The 20458-nt window shown below is 41.8% G+C and overlaps 1 protein-coding gene across 1 annotated transcript; it reads left to right on the top strand.

Moving 5' to 3' along the window:
* Nucleotides 1-1907: 1907 nt before the first annotated feature.
* On the top strand, nucleotides 1908-20254 carry crabp1a (cellular retinoic acid binding protein 1a). The gene is made up of 4 exons (XM_067436849.1): nucleotides 1908-2104; nucleotides 9103-9281; nucleotides 17554-17667; nucleotides 19959-20254. The coding sequence occupies exons 1-4, from the start codon at nucleotides 2032-2034 to the stop codon at nucleotides 20007-20009; spliced, it is 417 nt and encodes a 138-aa protein (XP_067292950.1). The 5' UTR covers nucleotides 1908-2031; the 3' UTR covers nucleotides 20010-20254.
* Nucleotides 20255-20458: the final 204 nt, after the last annotated feature.

The raw sequence follows: 20458 nt of genomic DNA, 5'->3' as shown, positions 1-20458 counted from the left end.
AAAAGGTCCCCACAAAGATGGCAATATCTGAAATCGGACATGTTTGACTCCCATGAGGAAAACATCTTATAAATCATACAGGATGATGTTTTTTGAAAATGTAAAAATGCAAAATGTTTCCTGTGACGGGTAGGTTTAGGGGTAGGGGTAGTGTAGGGGCGAGAATGTAGAGTTTATACAGTAAAAAAAAAAAAAAATGCCTATGGAAAGTCCCAATAAAACATGGAAACACAATGTATATATGTTAATATACTTGTGTGTGTGTGTGTGTGCAATAAATTTTAAAATATGTATCATGTTTTATATATATATATATATTATGTATAAAATTGATAAATAGGCTACTATAATTTCTAATATATATATATATATATATATATATATATACTTCCTACTAAATATGTCAAACAAAGCAAAGATTGTACACCTGTATAAAAAATTACTCTTTTCCAGTAAAATACAAAAAAAACAAAAAAACAGCAACAAAATTTGAGCGTAAAGGACTATTAAAACAGAAGCTAATGTCAGGTGGGGACTTGATTCTTCAGTCCATCGGTTGTTGATTGATTTGAATGCGAGCAAGAGTTGATTGTAAGAAAGGTCGGAGTTTAAGCGGAGCTTTCATAAAGTCCAACATTCATCACCCGAGAAAAAAATGTGAATAAATTAAATTATATATATATATATACACACTGTAAAAAAAAATGTCGTTTTTTTGTTGGTTTAACTTAAAAAAGTAAGTAACCTGGTTGCCTTAAAATTTTGAGTTTATTGAAATAAAACATTTTTGTTGATACAATGAAGGAAATTTGAACTATATAGAACATAGAAACTCAAAATATTATTGTATCTGAACAACATAAAAAATTGATAAATCATGAAAATAGCACGATTTGGCATTTTTCACTGCGTCATCAGAAATAAAACCCACAATTACCCAATATGCTTACAAAATGTTTTAATATTATTTTAATAAAGGTTGTCGAATCACAAAAAAATGTTCATTGAATTAACTCTTATAAAATTTCAATGAACTCAAAGTTTTAAGGCAACCAGGTAACTTTTTTTCAAAATAATTCTTTACAGTGTATATATATATATATATATATATATATATATATATATATATATATATATATATATATAGAAAAAAAATTATGATCTCAAATAAATAAATAAAATAAATTGATGAATCATTCACAATACAATAAATAAGATGCATTTAGAAAAAAAGTGATATATATATTCCACTTCATGCTAACTTTAAATTGGATGTTCCAGTTTTTTCTATAAATCAGGTGAATAAATGCACCAGTGCATTAAGTCAAAATACCACTTATTTTGTAAATAACATTAATACCTCTTAATATTAAAGATACAAGGAATATTAAGGAATTTTATACTTGTTTAAAAAGGTATTTAAATCTTTGATGAATAAGACAAACATACTCACAAAGCATATGATTTTTGCAGTGAAGTCAAACTTTGGCATAATATCAACTGGCTCAATAAAACTCCAGACGGACTGATACAAATCTGAAGTCGGACAACCTTGTGATGTTCCCAAGTGCTTCCAGCCTGGAAACCTGTCACCTGCGCATCTACACAAACACATACAAGCGTTAAAAGTCACAGCTTGAGTGTGTGTCACAGATCACTAGACACATTCGGACTACAGAGCCATGCACCCACAATACGGAGTGATTTACTGCTGAGGGATGGAGGGAAACATTAGTGGATGGTTTAGTGGCTGGTGCTGGAACAGGTTGCTTGATGCTGCAGTCTGAACGGGGAGACAGCAGCTCTGCCAGTGGGCGGGAGAGAGAGAGAGAGAGAGAGAGAGAGAGAGAGAGAGAGAGAGAGAGAGAGAGAGAGAGAGAGAGAGAGACAGTAGAGGCGAGAGGGGAGGGACAGGGTGAGTGAGAACATAAGACAGAAAGGCAACGGACGATCACAAAGAGAGTAGAAAAGGAGAACAAGTGTAGTGAGGGACCAGAGGAGAAGACGGAGCAGGACAATCTGAAGCTCAAAATGCCTCCCAACTTCGCCGGCACCTGGAAAATGAAGAGCAGTGAGAATTTCGATGAACTTCTGAAAGCTCTCGGTAATATTACATTTCATCCGTTTAGCTGAGCATCATATCAGCTTGTCATCTCACCTCCAAGCGTTCCCGTTAGGACATCTGAGCAGAGGATGGAGACACGTTTCAGACTAGATTGGGCTCTCGAGGAGATGTTATCATACGCTAGAATGCGAAAGGGCTGATTATTCACATTTATCACGATGGGCGACGTGGTTAAAGTGGGTCACATGGTTGTTAAAGTTAACTGAGGGCTTTGTGTTTGAGATATTCACTTCAGGGATTTGTTTCACTGTAAGAGAGGAAGGTCTCAGAACGGTTTGGGAAGAAACATCAGAGAGGAATCAGGCAGTCTTCAGCAAAACTCTGGGCGTGACAGTGACAGACTTGACATTTATGCATTTGGCAGATGCTTTAAGGAATGTTTTATATGTGTGTTCCCGTTGTGGTGGCGATGCAAATATTTTGCTACAAGTTGAGCTACAGGAACAATTTCATTGCTTTTTTCAAAGCCATTTAATGGTGGTCATTGAAGTATCAACTTAGTCTCAAAACAGTGTAACAATTTTAATATTATTATAATATTTATTACTATTTTTGAATTAGCTTTATTGTATATTTCATGTTTTTATTGATTTTAGCATTTCAACTAAAGGCAATTTTTCTAATTTGCATTAATATTTATATAATAATATATGACCACATATTTATATTGTATTTTATTTCAGCTTTATTTTGTTCAACAAAATGGACTTAATGGTTTTAGTTTTAGTTAGCAATACAACACTGTCTCAAAAAAGAGTCGCAAAAAAAAAACCTGATTCATATAAAAGAAAAATGAAAAGCGTAGCTTAGATAATTTAGTCTTATTGAGATTTTTGACTTTTGATTGCAGACAGGAGACACTGTTGAGAGACAAATGCGCAAAAAGTAAAAAATGTAATATATTATTATAATATTTACAATGAGCTTTTATTTGAATATTTTATGCTTGTATTGTTATTCAACTGATTGTTGAAAGGTAATAATTAATATTTATATAATAATCATATATAATAAAATATTAATATTGTATTTTATTTCAGTTTTATTTCATTAAACAAAAAGGATTTTAATGGTTTTAGTTTTAGTTAGCAATACAACACTGTTAAAAAAAAACTATTCACGAAAAGTAAAAGTATAGAGAAAAATGGAAAATGTAGCTAGGATAATTTGGTCTTATTGAGATCTCTGACTTTTGATTGCAGACTTTGGTCAAATGAGATTGTAACAAAGTTCGATAATAGAAGGAAGGAAGAGGACACGGGGGTCGGCTGGACGGTTGATGCTTCTTTAATTATAGTCAAAACTTAGTATAACTTCAACAACACACTGCTGTGTGAATTCTCATAGACATTCGATCACTTCCGGGTCGGCACTTCCGGCTTCCGGCAACTCAGTCTCTGGGGTTTCGCAACAACCGTCCGATCTCTCTCTCTCACTGGTCTCTGGTTCCGCCGAGGTTTTATACCCTCTCCGCGCTCATTACTAGAACAAGAGACAGGTGTTATTAATCTGCGTCCAACCCACTCACTTACCGCTCGTCCCGCGGCTCTCTCTCCCGCTGCAGACCTCGCTGAACCACGCCCCCCTTGCCACATACCCCCACCGCCCGACTCAGGCCGGGGAGCCGTCCGGCCTGCAGCCCCCCCCCCCCCCATTTCTGGAGAGGAAATCGGCCACAGCCATCTGAGCACCCGGCCTGTGGACCACCTTGAACTTAAACGGCTGAAGAGCTAGATACCAACGGGTGATCCGCGCGTTGGTATCCTTCATGCGGTGGAGCCACTGGAGAGGAGCGTGGTCCGAACAGAGGGTGAACTCCCGCCCCAGGAGGTAGTAGCGGAGGGTGAGAACGGCCCACCTGATGGCCAGACACTCCTTCTCTATGGTGCTGTACTTAGCTTCCCTCTTGGAGAGCTTACGGCTAATGTACAGCACCGGCCGCTCTCCCCCCTCCACCTCCTGGGCCAGGACTGCGCCCAGCCCCCTGTCCGACGCGTCAGTCTGCAACAAGAAAGGGAGAGAAAAGTCAGGGGAGTGTAAGAGCGGCCCGCCACATAGAGCCGCCTTTACGCGGGTAAAAGCCTGTTGACACGGCTCCGTCCACTGGACCGTATCTGGTAGCCCCTTTTTAGTAAGGTCAGTCAAAGGGCTGGTGAGGTCCGAATAATTTGGTATGAACCGTCTATAATATCCCGCCAGCCCCAAGAACTGCCTAACCTCCTTTTTGGTCTTGGGTCTCGGACAGGTTGCAATTGCTGCGGTCTTATCAATTTGGGGACGCACCTGTCCATGACCCAAGTGGAAGCCCAGATACCTTACTTCCACCCGCCCAATCGCACACTTCTTTGGGTTAGCCGTGAGCCCCGCTCCCCTCAGCGACCTCAAGACCGCCCTGACATGCTGCATATGCCGCTGCCAATCGTGACTGTAAATCACGATATCATCTAGATAGGCAGCAGCATATGCGGCATGGGGACGCAAAATCCTGTCCATGAGGCGCTGAAAGGTAGCGGGTGCCCCGAACAACCCGAAAGGAAGCGTGACAAATTGGTGCAATCCAAACGGCGTGGTGAAAGCTGTCTTTTCTTTGGACAATGGAGACAAGGGGATCTGCCAATAGCCCTTTGTTAAGTCCAGCGTCGAATAAAATCGAGCCGTGCCCAACCGATCAAGCAACTCGTCAACCCGCGGCATTGGATACGCGTCGAATTTCGACACAGCGTTCACCTTGCGGTAGTCCACACAGAACCTGACCGAGCCGTCTGTCTTGGGAACCAAAACTATCGGGCTCGCCCAGTCACTGTTGGACTCCTCGATTACTCCCATGTCGAGCATTGCGCCTAATTCTTCCTGAACTACCTTTTTCTTGTGTTCAGGCAAGCGATACGGCCGGCTGCGAACTACCACGCCCGGCTCGGTCTCGATATGGTGCTGAATCAAGTCGGTACGTCCCGGTAGGGGCGAGAACACGTCCGCGAACTCCGCCTGTAATTTTGATAAATCAGTGAGTTGTAACGGTGAGAGGTGATCTCCCCCAGGGGCCAGCGCGACTGATTGCGCTTTAATGCTCGCCTCTGGCCCGAGATCATCCTCTCCCCCGATCACCGTTGCCAACAACACTGATTCCACCTCATTCCATTTTTTTAGCAGGTTGAGGTGGTATATTTGACGTGCCCCGTTCCTATCGGATCGTATCACTTCATAATCGAGCTCTCCTACCTGTCGTGCGACCTCAAACGGCCCCTGCCACTTTGACATTAATTTTGAGCTCGACGTAGGGAGTAGAACGAGCACTTTCTCTCCCGGTGTAAATTTGCGTAGTTTTGTACCCCTGTTATATGACCGGCTCTGGCGGTCCTGGGCTTGCAACAAATTCTCCCTCGATAGCCGCCCCAAAGTGTGGAGTTTTGTTCGCAAGTCCAGCACATACTGAATTTCGTTCTTGGCCAAAGAAGGCCCCTCCTCCCAAGTTTCTCGTAGGACGTCCAGCACCCCCCGTGGCTGTCGTCCGTAGAGAAGCTCGAAGGGGGAAAACCCCGTGGAGGCTTGCGGGACCTCCCGCACAGCAAATAAGAGGGGTTCTAACCACCGATCCCAATTTTTGGCGTCTTCCTGTACGAATTTACGGATCATGGATTTAAGAGTGCGATTAAATCGTTCGACCAAGCCGTCTGTTTGTGGGTGATAGACGCTTGTTCGAATGGATTTAATGCCCAATAATCCGTACAATTCGCTTAACGTGCGTGACATAAACGCCGTGCCTTGATCAGTGAGGATTTCTTTCGGAATCCCCACTCGGGAGATTAAACGAAACAGTGCGTCCGCAACACTCTTCGCAGAGATGTTGCGGAGAGCCACTGCTTCCGGATATCGTGTGGCGTAGTCCACGATAACTAGCGCAAAACGATGTCCGCGTGCGGATCGCTCTAATGGCCCGATGAGGTCCATCGCAATTCTCTCGAAGGGGACCTGCATTAATGGAAGGGGGCGCAATGGCGCTTTTGGGGCGGCCAGTGGGTTCACCAACTGACATTCAGGACAAGACGCGCACCACCTGCGCACGTTGTCATGAATGCCTGGCCAAAAAAATCGGGTCATTAAACGATTCAGCGTGGCCGCCTGTCCCAGGTGGCCCGCCATCGGGTTAGAGTGAGCCGCCTGGAAAAGCATTTCCCGGCGGCTCTTTGGCACTAACAATTGGGTTGTATCTACTTTTGTTTGAGTGTCTTGGGTCACTCGATACAACCGATCCTTTATTATGGCAAAATAAGGATAGGAGACCGGCAAGGCAGGTTGGAGAGACTGTCCGTCGATCGATCGGACCTGCTGAAAAGCGTTCTTAAGGGTTTCATCCTGGGACTGCTCCAGAGGAAAGTCATCGCGGTCCGAGAGAATTAGTCTCTCAATCCCGCTCGGTTCCTCTGGAGTTGTCGCCGAGGGTCCCGGTTCAGTCTCCCCAAGCTGTACTCGCACCGCCCCCTTCCTTGCCTTTTTCTCCCAAGCGGCATCCGCACACAACGATCCCAATAAAGCCGTAAAGGCGGGCCAATCCGTCCCCAGAATTAGCGGATGCCGGAGGTGTGGACTAACCGCCACCTCTACACTATGCTTTTGACCCCGAAACTGTATCGTGACTGGGACAACCGGATATTCCACCACATCCCCGTGCACACACCTCACCTTAACCATGCGGCTTGTATCCAATGCCCCAGGCTGCATCAGGCTTTGATGGATCGAGGTTTGGTTGCATCCTGAATCCACCAAGGCCTGATATGTACCCCCCTTGATACTTACAGGAATTTGGTACTCTCCTGCTTGATCGGGGGTGGTCCGCTGGACGTCCGGGATCCGGATCATTGTCCCGACGTCCATCCTCGGACATCGGTCCACAAAATGATCCGGATCACCGCACCTCCAGCAGGCCAGCCCAGGCCTACCCGGTGCCCCTGCGGCGGGGAGTGGGTTGGAGAATGAGCGCGGGGAGGGTGTGGAACCAGAGCCATTGTCACCCCCCACCCCCAGGAGCTCCGCCCCCCTGGGCGGAGCCCGCGAATTCCCGGATGGTCCAGGGCCTGGAGGACGGGACCTAGGGAGAGGGATAGGGCGAGAGGGAGATACAGAGGGGGGAGAGAGAGAGCGAGAGGTTAGAAGGGGTTCGCCGACCCCCGGGCACGCCACCAGGTGGTCCTCCGCCAAGTGGATGGCCGTCTCCAGCGACGTGGGCCGGTGGCACTGGACCCAATCGGCAGTTTTCCTGGGGAGCCGAGCGATGAGCTGCTCCAGCACCACCAGATCGACGATATGGTCCACGTCGCTTCCACCGGCCAATAGCCATTTGCGGCACGCGTCCCGGAGCTGTTGGGCCACCGCGAAGGGTCGGTCGGCCTCACCCCACTCCAGCGAGCGGAACCGCTGACGATGCTGCTCGGGGGTCCGGCCGACCCGCTGGATGATGGCCCTCTTCAGGTCTTCATACTCCAGGAGGTTCGCCACCGGCAGTTGTTGGGCGGCCGCCTGGGCTTCTCCGGTCAGCAGAGGTATGAGATGCACCGGCCACTGTGCCCGGGGCCACCCGCAGGCCTCCGCGGCCTTCTGAAAGAGGTCTATGAAAGCCTCGGGATCGTCCTGTGGCCCCATCTTGTGTAGGGGCACGTGGACCGGTGTGCTGGCGAGCCCGGCGGCTTCGGTGCGAACCTCCCGGTCGAACCAGCTCCGGAACCTCTCGCGGTCCTCTTGCTGGCCGCGGACAATGGCCTCGAAGCGGCGCTCCTGGTCTGCCCGCATGTCCAGCATGGACTGATGTTGTTCCTGATGGAGGGCCGCGAGAGCGGTGATGATGTCCGCAAACGGCGAGGCGGAGGGCGTCGGTGTTGTCATGGCGGCGGCGCGGTCCTACTTCCTTCCCGGGTTTCGGCACCAGTGTAACAAAGTTCGATAATAGAAGGAAGGAAGAGGACACGGGGGTCGGCTGGACGGTTGATGCTTCTTTAATTATAGTCAAAACTTAGTATAACTTCAACAACACACTGCTGTGTGAATTCTCATAGACATTCGATCACTTCCGGGTCGGCACTTCCGGCTTCCGGCAACTCAGTCTCTGGGGTTTCGCAACAACCGTCCGATCTCTCTCTCTCACTGGTCTCTGGTTCCGCCGAGGTTTTATACCCTCTCCGCGCTCATTACTAGAACAAGAGACAGGTGTTATTAATCTGCGTCCAAAAAATGCATGATTTTATTAAGCAAATTTTCCTCCAAATACAGTCTATGACATCATATTAAAAAGATCTAATTTTAATGTCTTCTTACCAATTTGCAGGTTTAAAATTGGCTATTTTTACACGATTTTATGAGCACGTGTATGGATTTGATTTGGCATAAAGCTGCATTTTTTTCATTGCAAAAAGCTGTTAATGTGGTAACTTCACACAGATATTGCTGGTTTGAAGCCACCAAGGCTGAATCTCTCTGAGGTGTGTACCAGGACGAGCTGAGGAACACCCAGAATGACAAGAAGTTAGAAAAGTTGAACTCGCTCACCCGCTCACGTCTTTCTGTAACAACTGTGCTACGGTCCAAACCAGAGCAAAAAACTATTCAAACACTCCCAGAATTCCTCAGATTCATCCTGAGGGATCCTTCAGAGGGATTTTGTGGAGTTTTGCATGGCAGAGAACTGAAACAAACTCTTCTGAGGACATTATAATTTAAGAGAACAGCAAGCCTGGAATTATGTTAAATTAGAATCAAGGCTAAAACAACAGAAGGTTTTCTGCTTCGAAACACAAATGAAAGCTTTCTCGTTCCTTCCAACTTTACAATCTGCATATTTTATGCATTGCACTGAAAGTATGCACTTAACCAGTGATGGGAAAATACTTTTTATACAATATGTAACTTTGTTGTGTGCATGTTGGCCATTTCATTTACATCATCTAATCACCTTAAAATGCAATATTATTATACTCTATGCACCCCAGGTGTGAACGCTATGCTCCGGAAAGTGGCCGGCGCGGCTGCAGCCAAACCGCACGTGGAGATCCGACAGGACGGAGAGCAGTTTTACATCAAGACCTCCACCTCTGTGCGCACCACTGAGATCAACTTCCGCATCGGAGAGGAGTTCGACGAGGAGACGGTGGACGGCAGGAAATGCAAGGTGAGTCACACACCACACAATGGCTGACATCACCGGCGTGTGCCGACTGAGAAACGAGACACTGACCTGCTGAGCTTCTCAACTGCCAGTTAAGCCCCTAAAGCCACCCAGAGCCCCGGGAACACTTAAACAACCGGCATCGGATAACTAGAGGACAGAATTACAGCTGGATGAAGATCAACACTAGACAGAAGTCAAAATAAAATCCCACTCAAAATCTCCATAGGAATATTAGTGTCCGTCCGTCCGTCCATCCATCCATCCATCCATCCATCCATCCATCCATCCATCCATCCATCCATCTATCTATCTATCTATCTATCTATCTATCTATCTATCTATCTATCTATCTATCTAACTATCTATCTATCTATCTATCTATCTATCTATCTATCTATCTATCTATCTATCTATCTATCTATCTATCTATCTATCTATCTATCTATCTATCTATCTATCTATCTATCCATCTGTCTATCTGTCCGTCCGTGTCTGTCTGTCCGTTTGTCTGTCTGTCTGTTTGTCTATTAGGGATGTACCAATATTAAAATTCTGGCCGATACAATAACCGATAATTCTTTATATTTGAAAGCCGATAACCGATATATTGGGCAAAAAATCTAAATCCAAATTTAAAGGCCAGCTGAAGTGCCTTGAAACGCGCCGCATTATTCAATGTGTTGACGTGATTTCCCTTAAAATGGCTCCAGCTGTTAGCAGCTCCTCCCCTTTTTTGAAACAGCCAATGGCGTTTCGCTAATACACCGTGTGAATTTGACTGGAGCCTTCTAGTCCCTCTAACCGTTTATCATCATAATCTCCTCCATATCGCTCTGAAATGTAGCATTCTGTGCAGAATTCAAATGGGTCCGATATGTTTTGTTGTCTGCACGGACTCGCGCATATGATCCGCGCTGCGCTCTCTTGTCTCTAATCAACGGGTCTAGTCTAGACTATGTGTGTGTGCTGCTGCGGTGCGTGAAACTAACGTGAAATCAGATTTCATTCGCCTCAACTGAAAGCATATTTACACTGAATCGTTTCCTATCACATATATAGTGTGTTATGTGCCTTTCACCATCTAGAAATTAGTAAATGTGTGTTAAAAACTGACCGATTTCAGCGGCAGCTTCAGCAGTCTAGGGGGCGGGCTTTAGATTCTAGAGAGCATTTGATTGGACAGAAGATTTGATGAGAAGGTGAAGTCTGCAATGATGTCATCAAAATCTGCGATTCGGTTTAACGGAAGTGAAAGACTGTAAGTTTTGAATGCTCATATCTCTTAATGTGAATTTTGTCATTGTTTTGGAACACATCAGCTTACAGATAACTTCAAGGCTGACATTGTCATACTAAAAGCTAAAAAACTTTAATTTTGATATCAGTGGCCCTTTAAAAATTCCAAGTACACAATTATAATGATTTAAATATTTCAAGCAATTCAAAACCATTATGGCGAAGGTGTCTCAGCACAAGGAAATAATCCATTATTTATCGACTTAATATTCATTTTTTTATTTGAACGATAACATCAAAAAATTTACATATATCAGCCGATACCGATATGGTGGCTGATATATCGTGCATCACTACTATCTATCCCGTTTCTGTCCAACTGTCTGGAGCAGAATCTCATTGAGCCCCATGTTAAAATGCCCAATTGTAAAACATGTTTACAGCCTGGTACAAATTGTGGTTTTAGCCTATACGGCTAATTTTGCCCTTCATGACAACTGTGAGGGGGGTGAAGATTTTTATAACCCATTCGTTTACATTATATAAAGCCTTAAAGTTCTGCATAATTAAAGGCGTGGCCACTTTGAGTGACAGGTGGATAGGCGATTGTCTGCTGTCTGTTAGTCATCGCGTCACCTAAGCTCCGCCCACATCCCGCCTATTTGCCCATTTTCTGTTATCCGGGTGGGACGAGCTGCCAAGATGGCAACGGCTTTAAAAAAGCTCTTCAGAAACCTACGGGTGACGCCACGGACAATACGTCCATATTTTTTTAGTCTATAGTTTTATAGTGTATAAAAAATTTAATAAAACATAATATGTAAAAAATAAAGGTAAAAAAACCCCATAATTAAGTAAACTTGTAACCTTCTAGTTTTTTCTCGCTAGCTTAAAATCCAATGTTGCAACATTGTGATAATTCACCTCAGAGTTTAGTTCAAGGCTTTAAATTCTTCAATGAAGAATTTTCTGAAATGGCTATAGAGAAACTGAATGGGTAAAAAACACTTCTGAGAAAATAAATCGACCACTTTTGAGCTCAGCAAGCTGGTAAGGGATACCGCTGTTATTCGGATAACTCCTCTGGGCATCTCGGACTCTGATTTCAGATGATACACGCACAGACACGTTTATGTAGATTTACATTAGTTCACCTCGCATCCATCAGGACAAATTAGCCATTAATGTGAGCATCAATTCCCTCAGCATGAGTTTGTCCATCTACTCTAATTTCCTCTCAGATGAATCTTAATGCCTCTATATCGTCTTAATCGTGTCTTCAGATGTTTTGCAGAGGTGCCGTTTTAATTCCACCGTGTAACCCGAACAGATCAACAAAAGCCATTCTACACAATAAAATCTAGAAGCTCGTCCATAAAAACGAGAAGCGAAACCTTTATATTTTATTTTACTGACCTTAACAATGTCGCCTCGCCGAGCAAAATGATGGCGTCATCAAACTGTGAGAAATCTAAACCTGATGTTTTCCGACTGCAAAGCTCAGCAGATAGTGAGTTTCAACAACTAAGGGCTGTTTTTTTACATGACAGTATAGAGTAAAACCCAAAAATCATTCTAGACAAGGGCAAATCGGGTGTAAAAATGTCATATGTACTTCCCAGAAATTATGTCGATGTAGGCAAATCACAAGCTTTTGAAACACAGCTCCAATTTTAAGTTTGTCTTATAAAGAACAATATTGAATCAAAATAATCAGAATGATTCATTCCCAAGCAAGTCTTAACTTTGATAATCCTCTGTCATGGAAATTGCTCTGTTGTAAGAGAGATGTAGTTAAAAGCAAGCGAATAGTCAAGGATTTGACCTCATTTTGTTCTGGAACAGACAGCAGTGGGAGGGGGATTATTTGGGAGTCTTGCAGCCACGTAACTGTCTGTCTCGAGCATTTTGTGAGCGGAGACATCTTACAAGTGTGTGTTCTGTAATATACATGCGCATCTTTCTGATCTACCTATACTTATGGCGGCAAAATAGCAGAAAATGTCCCCAAAAATTGGGACCAACGTGGATGAGGCCCAGTATAAAAATAGTTTATACCTTATTTCACTTCCATTAATAAATACTCTCCCGTGGCCGAATGCGATACTGTCAGGTGTACTGTTTTACGCCTAGTGTGGGTATCACATAGCCTGACGTGGTCATAACGAGTCTGAAACTGCTCCATTGGGCTGTGATTATGGGGCGTGTTTCAACCGAACCAGGAAAGACATCAATTGGACAGACCAACAACCAATCAGAGCAACGAAGCGACGCATTGTCAAATGTCAACAGAGCTCAACTGCACTGTGTTGCCAAGTCCGCGTTTTTTTTTTCCGCCGGTTGTTTTCTATGTCCGCGGGTTGAAGCGACAATTATGTGATATATAGACCCATGAGTGCGAATTTTAGCAGGCAACCTTGACAAAATAACACACATTTTACCCCCCAAACGTAATTTTTTTTCGGAGGAACATTGGGTTTTGATGACCGTGCTGCACTGGAGACTTAGAAGTAAACGCCCACGGCTAGGATTGGATAAGATTTGCATATTTAATGAGCTTCTGTTCCCCTGTCAGTTCACATGAGGGAGGGATTGTTTTGAAAGCAGCAACCGGAATGATTCTCTCACAGGGCTCGCAAAATTCAAACAAACGCAATGATTTATCTCTCATCCACCCACGATTGATTAGAATGTTATTTATTTCTTGGCCCGCCTGATCGGTGGATATAACCGCAAACCACACACACACACACACACACACACACACACACACACACACACACACACACACACCCGAGTCTGTTCCCAAATAGCAACGAACTAACAATACCTCAAATAAAGGATTCTTCAGCCATTGACAGCATGCCGAGGTATGTTTAGTTAGACACGTACACATAATCAACAGATACACTATCACATAAAAAACTTTTTTTTTTTACTCACATTAGTGTGTTACTCCATTCATGTAAGCTCTTTCTGCCTGCAAATTCAGTCTCTTGTCAAACGAATCTGCGGTGAAATGAAGGAACAAACACACAATGTCTTCCCCACGTGAGCTGGATATTAAAAATAAAGTTCATCCATGCATTTATAATATTGAAATCCGAATGCAGCTTATGCGGCATGTTTCTTGCTTAGAAGTTGGATCCGGTTTAGCTCTATTTAGGCCTATGTCACTTCAGACACAAGTTGGTGGTCGGGGCTACAGATTCAGGTGGGGTTTATCTTATGTTGAGGCGGTGTTTCGCACCACGATGACGTCAAGGTGTGGCATATTCTGAGATTGAGCGTTTTCTGGGCCTGGTGTCAAGAAAAGCTTTTCTTCGACTAACAAGGATGTTTTTAGCTCCGAAACATACAGGATATTCGTACAGGAGTTTTTAGCTCCGAAACATACAGGATATCATTTTATATCACGATGACCTTTTATAAATCAAAAGCTCAAGGGAAAGTTGATTTCCCAAATCATCACTCCTTTAAAAATATAGGTAACACTTTATTTTGTGACGTACTTACACATTACTAGACTACAAGTACCTACAATAATAATAACTGTAAATCACGGGTGGACTGGCATACCGGGGACTTTCCCGGTGGGCCGACATGCTTTATGGGCCGACCGCAAAAGTTTTTTTTTTTTTGGCCCACGAACAGTTAGATCGGTGGCCCAATGTTTTTTCAATTGACACTGAGGTGCTGGCCCAAAACACTTTAGTCAAAAATATCACACACAGTTTTTTTCCTTCTGACAGACCCAGCCTATGATGATGCATAATTACAGGTAACTAACCCAAACCTGAAACCCTATAGTAAGTAGTTAATTAATTTTACTCAGTTCTTACTGGAGTAAGTACATTATATATACAATTAAAAACCAAATAAAACCATACATAATAACGAGGGTAAGTAAACATTTATGTGCGTACACACACTCATAGTAAAACTCGCGGGGAAAAAATGGCCACATTTGTTGTCATAATGAATTCAGATGATTGAACTCTGGGGTCTTTTATTACATCGCTATTGACGGTATTTTATGAAATAAAGCATTTAAGCATTACCTCAGTAGGATAGTTGTCGTTGAGGTGAAGGGGCGAGCCGTTAGCAGGCGGGGGACTCAAATAACCCAGCCGTTCGCCAGGCCGGTTGCTATAGAGACAGACCGCTCACCTGCCACAGGGCAGAAGGCTGAGACAGTCAGTGAGAGAGACGGAGAGAAAAGATGGGTGGCCAAGCTAATTGTCTCCTGGAGCTTTTGGGTTTTTAGTGGAGAGAGACTGTTATTTTCTTCTTTTTTTTTAACTTTGTTACTTTATTGTTTAGATCCTGTCTATGATGCAGATGCGTTGGCTATGCAAAGGTTATTTGTCCTGCCATAAAGCACATTAAACTTAGGGATGAAGGGATGTTTAGTTTGTGTTGTGCTCTGATTAATTTCAGTGGAGGAATTTTATGATAAAATGTTATGATGCTTAACTAAAGCCACATACATACGGCTACATTTGATCAGCATGTGTATTTCCAACCAATTAAAAAAACATTATTTTGGTGTAAATGCAATGCTATGAAAGCTTGTTTTACTGCCACTGAATAAAAAAGGTAACTGTGACTTTATATCTCAAAATTTTCAGAGAAATTAAGTCAGAATTGCGAGATATAAACTCGCAATTACGAGAAATAAAGTCAGAATTGCGAGTCATTAAATCAGAATTGAGAATTATAAACTTGTAACTGCGAGAATTATGTCAGTGTTATGTAATTGTCAGAACTGTGAGATACATGCAGCTGTGAGAAACTCGCAATTGCAAGAAAAGGGTAAAAAACATTTTTTTTTGCAAAAAACACGCAATTGTGAGGGGAAAAAATCTGAATTGTGAGATGAAAAAAAGAAATATAAACTGGCAATTGGGAGAAATTGTTTGCACAAAATGCAATTGCGAGAAAATAAATCTGATATGTGAGATAAAAAGATTTAAAATGATCTTTGGCGGAAACAAACTTCCATGCAATGCTGTTCAAGTTTTAGTACTTTGGGATTGTTTTTAACTATGAAAAGGGCTTTACAAATAAAATATATTATTATTATTATTAAGTCAAGCTGAATAGAAATAAAATTGCAAGAGGCTGAAAAAATGTGTCTCTTTTTCCACACTGAAATTTCACCCTCACCACATCCCAAAGTCACCACAGCCGCCATAAAGACGGTGAAATGTTGCCGATGAATACTGCCCCAAATATTCAGATTAGCGGTCAATTGCTATGGGTTTTCCAGTGCCACATTATTAAACTTTTACTTTGGTTAAAGGAGTGGATTTCCTCATTTACTCTGTGTACTGGTTAAAACATAGAGCGTATCATAGATTGTAACCCAAGATGTGTGTGTGTATGTGTCTGCTTTCAGAGTTTTCGTTAATGTACGATGCTGTACTGTACTCTCATTTGTCTCATTTGAAAGGGATTTTATATCAAGCTGCATAAATTAGTTTAAAGATAGTGCCTGAGGCCAGAGTGAGAGAGAGAGAGGGAGAGAGAGAGGGAGAGAGAGAGAGAGAGAGAGAGAGAGAGAGAGAGAGAGAGATAGAGAGAGATAGAGAGAGAGAGAGAGAGAGGCGATATGATGCCGTTTTGCTGTAGTTCTCTGACACTATTCATTTATCTGCGGCCCTCCATACAAACCCAAACCATTGACCGCTATTGTTTTATATTGAATTGATTTAATTCTATTCATATTAGGCTACATATTTGTACAATTATTGATAAAATTATCCATTTCGAACAATATACTTTTTTTATATTATTAATTTAAAATTAAATCCTTTTTTTATTATTAAAAGAGTAGTTTTATCTATGCATTGTTTTTCTAATTGAGGAACAATAATTAGCTAATATAACATAAAACAGTTTTATTGAGCCAGTTGATAGCTAAAGTTTTATATACAAATACGACGCACCCGGCCATCCACGTGATGTTAAAGAAAACGTGATTCATCAGACCAGGCCACCTTCTTCCATTGCTCTGTGGTCCAGTTCTGATGCTCACGTGCCATTTTTGGTGCTTTCGGCGGGGTCAGGGGTCAGCATGGGCACCCTGACTGGTCAGCGGCTCTGCAGCCCCATACACAACAAACTGATGCTCTGTGTATTCAGACACCTTTCTATCAGAACCAGCATTAACTTCTGGAGCAATTTGAGCTACAGTAGCTCATCTGTTTGATCGGACCACACGGCCCAGCCTTCACTCCCCACGTGCATCAATGAGCCTTGGCCGCCCATTACCCTGCCGCTGGTTCTCCACTGTTCCTTCAATGGAGCACTTTTGATAGAGACTGACCACTGCAGACTGTCGTCTAGCCATCACAAATTGGCCCTTGTCAAACTCACTCAAATCCTTACGCTTAGCCATTTTTCCTGCTTCTAACACATCAACTTTCAGGACAAAATGTTGACTTGCTGCCTAATATATCCCACCCACTAACCGGAGCCGTGATGGAGAGATAATCAGCATTATTCACTTCACCTGTCATTATGCTATGCAGATTGGTGTGTATATATATATATATATATATATATATATATATATATATATATATATATATATATATATATATATATATATATATATATATATATATATATATATATATATATGAGATATGTATATCTGTTTACTTAGAAATTGTTTTTCTATTCGAGGATGTCACCAAGTGTCCCTATACTAACTTTAATTTAATTTGAATTTACCTATAGAATAATTTAAAAGACTTTAAGACAAAAATTAATAATTTACTCAAAAAAAAAAAAGCTCCAAATTGACAAAAATATATCCAATTCATGAGTTCAAAAATCATTCTTCTGTGTCAAATCAATGAATCGGTTGATCCGGTTCACAAAATCAGTGAGAATGTTTCAATCAGGAATCGATCTGTTTTCAAACTCGTTGACTTGATGAATTAATTGCAGTGGTTAACAGACCACTAGATGGATTATAAATTAATATCATATTTACAGATAATAACAACAGAATTTCGGTCTGCAGAGTTTGGCCACATGGGAGACAGAGAATAAAATGTACTGCAAACAGACGCTGGTGGATCGAGACGGACCCGTCACATACTGGAGTAGAGAGCTGCGCGGAGACGAACTGATCCTGGTGAGAGACACACAAACACACAACATATCATCACTAAACATTGTATTGCTCACTCCTTTAGGCATCAGCTTTGTTACAGAGAGGGACTAAATGAAACTCTTTGTTAAAAACATTTCTCACGGCTTTGTCTACTATTTTGGATATAAAGAAAAAGAGTATAAAGGAAGACATTGTTTATGGTGTCCACTTCTCCAGACAGAAGGAGCTTGGAGGATGTGCACTCTAATATGGTTGAACAGTGTTCTTATGAGAGCTCACTGAGATCATATCTTATTACTTCAGACAGGAAACAGCCTATGGATTTGTTTTCCATGTAGCTTAACATTGAGAGAGAGAGAGAGAGAGAGAGAGAGAGAGAGAGAGAGAGAGAGAGAGAGAGAGAGAGAGAGAGAGAGAGAGAGAGAGAGAGAGAGAGAGAGACGTTTGAGTGTGAGATGTTTAATGGAGCAAATCGATCAAGCTGCTTTTTTTACTTCTGTCTCATGAGACACACACTCTAGTGTCGTGTACAGAATGCTTTGGCCACAAAAGGGTTCAAAATAGGGCTTAATATTTCAGATAAATACTATTCTTTTGAACTTTCTATTCATCAAAGAATCCTACAAATGTTTTTACACAATTGTTTCAACATTGATAATAATCCTAAATGTTTCTTGAGCAGTAAATCATATTATAATGATTTCTAAAGGATCATGTGACACTGAAGACTGGAGTAATGATGCTCAAAATTCAGCTGTGTATTATTTTAAAATATATTCAAATAGAAAACAGTTTATATTTCATAATATTTCACAATATTACAGCATTTTAAATATATAATAGCATAAATGCAGCCTTGGTGAGCAGAAGAGACATTAAAAAATCTCACCGTTCTGAAACTTTTTTTTTATAGGAGGGTTGAATGGTTAAGCTCAATAAATGCGTACCACAAAACAATTCATGTAAAAATATTTTTAAAAGTATTTTATTGTTTCCCAGACTTTTAATTTTTAATGAAAATTCAAATTAAAGTATTTTAAATTATTTAAAAAATGTATACATACATAATATTAATTAATGTAAACAACAATTCAAAGGTTTGAAGTTTGTGATTTAAAAAAAAAAAAGGAATTCATTTTAATTAAAAAGGATGCATTCAGTTGATCAAAAGTGACATGTATGATGTTACAAAAAAAAAAAAAGTTTTATCATGGTTTCCACAAAAATATGATTTAGTACAACTTAACACTGATAATAATCATAAATGTTTCTTGAACTGCAAATTATAATAGTAGAACGATTTCCGAAGGATCATGTGACACTGAAGCCTGGAGAAATGATCACAGGAATAAATTACATCTTAAAATATTAATTATTTTAAATTGTAATAATATTACTTTTTTCACTGTATGTTTGATCAAATAAATGCAGCCTTGCATAAGAGACTTACCATACAAAAATAATATTTTACTAACCTCAAATGTTTTCAAAGTGTATGTTCAAACCTACGACCAATGAGAAAGTGTTTTTAAAAAGAAAAATTGTGTGTATTTATCATAGTGTTTTAGCACTTAAAATGCTTTCTATGAAATAAGCCTTAGCTAGACAAAAGGGCCTTGGCCGTTTTATTCCAAAAATGTTTAAAATGTATTTTCCACCACACAGTGCTTTCAAACATGATACATTATGTGTGACAGAGTGAAAATGACAATCAGAAAAGATACATCTCTCCTGTGATGCATGTCCACTCTTGGACAATATTGGAAGACGGGTTCAATAAACTTGTGAGAGTGTGAAAAAAGTTTATTTTCTAAAAGTCCACAGGGCCGAGAGTGCTGACAGTAGAAGAAACACCCAATCTGTGGGCACTGATCCAAATTCAACAATAAAATAAGAGCGTCGTGAATCCATTCCAGGACAGGCGCTCCTGACGGCTGACCCCCGAGAGCGAGCGTCAGACGCTTATTCAGGCTGAACACAGGAATGTGAAGGACTGTCCAAAACAAATGCAAGGTCTGACCCAAATCAGAACCGCTTGCTTTAAATCTGACAGTCAGGCTGCTTGACATTTCTCACGCCTTGCTAAGTGAATTCAGAGCTGCAGAACAACAATCCCAGAATGCAGCGCTCATTGTCTTTGGCGTTTCGCTGTGAATCTAGGACACATTTCCATAAGATAAACGGCTTCATTTAGGGATTATGGACGGCTCCGATTGTCTTTAGTTCACGTGGAGGTTAACTGCAGAGTGCTCGGATGAGCATCTCCGCAAGATAAACAAACACGTTTCTTTCTTCCTGTCTCTCATTTTCAGATCTTCGGGGCCGACGATGTGGTTTGCACGCGGATTTACGTACGAGAATGAGGTGGCGACAGCGACTGTGAAAAAAGCAACCAAGCAGTCCTGCATCCCAAGAAACCTTCTGTCTAGAAAACCAGAACCTTTCATCGCATGTCAGGCAGTGAACATCTGTGCAGTGCATTGTGGGATTTATTTCTCAATCCATTACTTTAATCGTCAATCTGTTTGTTTCTCTCTCTCTCTGTCCATTTCTCGCACAGATATGTGTATTGCAAACAAAAACAGTAATAAAAATGGAACCAAACATCTTTCTGTGTTAACCTTTTCGTTTTTAGTTCTTTTGAAAACCATGTGCTTTAAAGCCGCACTTGGCAACTTTTGCTCTCGGGGTCCCCCTACAGTTGGGAAAAAATAATGTCCTCAACTACTGTCGTAAGAGCTGTCATCCTACAACAGGGGATGCCATCGCGCGTGTATTTGTTGACATGACAACCCTGATAGCCCTGAACTAG

Source organism: Pseudorasbora parva, chromosome 25, assembly GCF_024679245.1.
Source record: "Pseudorasbora parva isolate DD20220531a chromosome 25, ASM2467924v1, whole genome shotgun sequence".
Classification (NCBI taxonomy): domain Eukaryota; kingdom Metazoa; phylum Chordata; class Actinopteri; order Cypriniformes; family Gobionidae; genus Pseudorasbora; species Pseudorasbora parva.
Note: the sequence above shows the minus strand (reverse complement) of the source record. Positions and strands in the feature narration are given on the sequence as shown.

Bases quoted from the DNA above. Each gene is read 5' to 3' on its own strand.
- crabp1a (XM_067436849.1), top strand. From the start codon at position 2,032: ATGCCTCCCAACTTCGCCGGCACCTGGAAAATGAAGAGCAGTGAGAAT. The intron at 2,105-9,102 runs GTAATATTACAT...TATGCACCCCAG, and splicing joins TGAACTTCTGAAAGCTCTCG to GTGTGAACGCTATGCTCCGG. The intron at 9,282-17,553 runs GTGAGTCACACA...TTCGGTCTGCAG, and splicing joins TGGACGGCAGGAAATGCAAG to AGTTTGGCCACATGGGAGAC.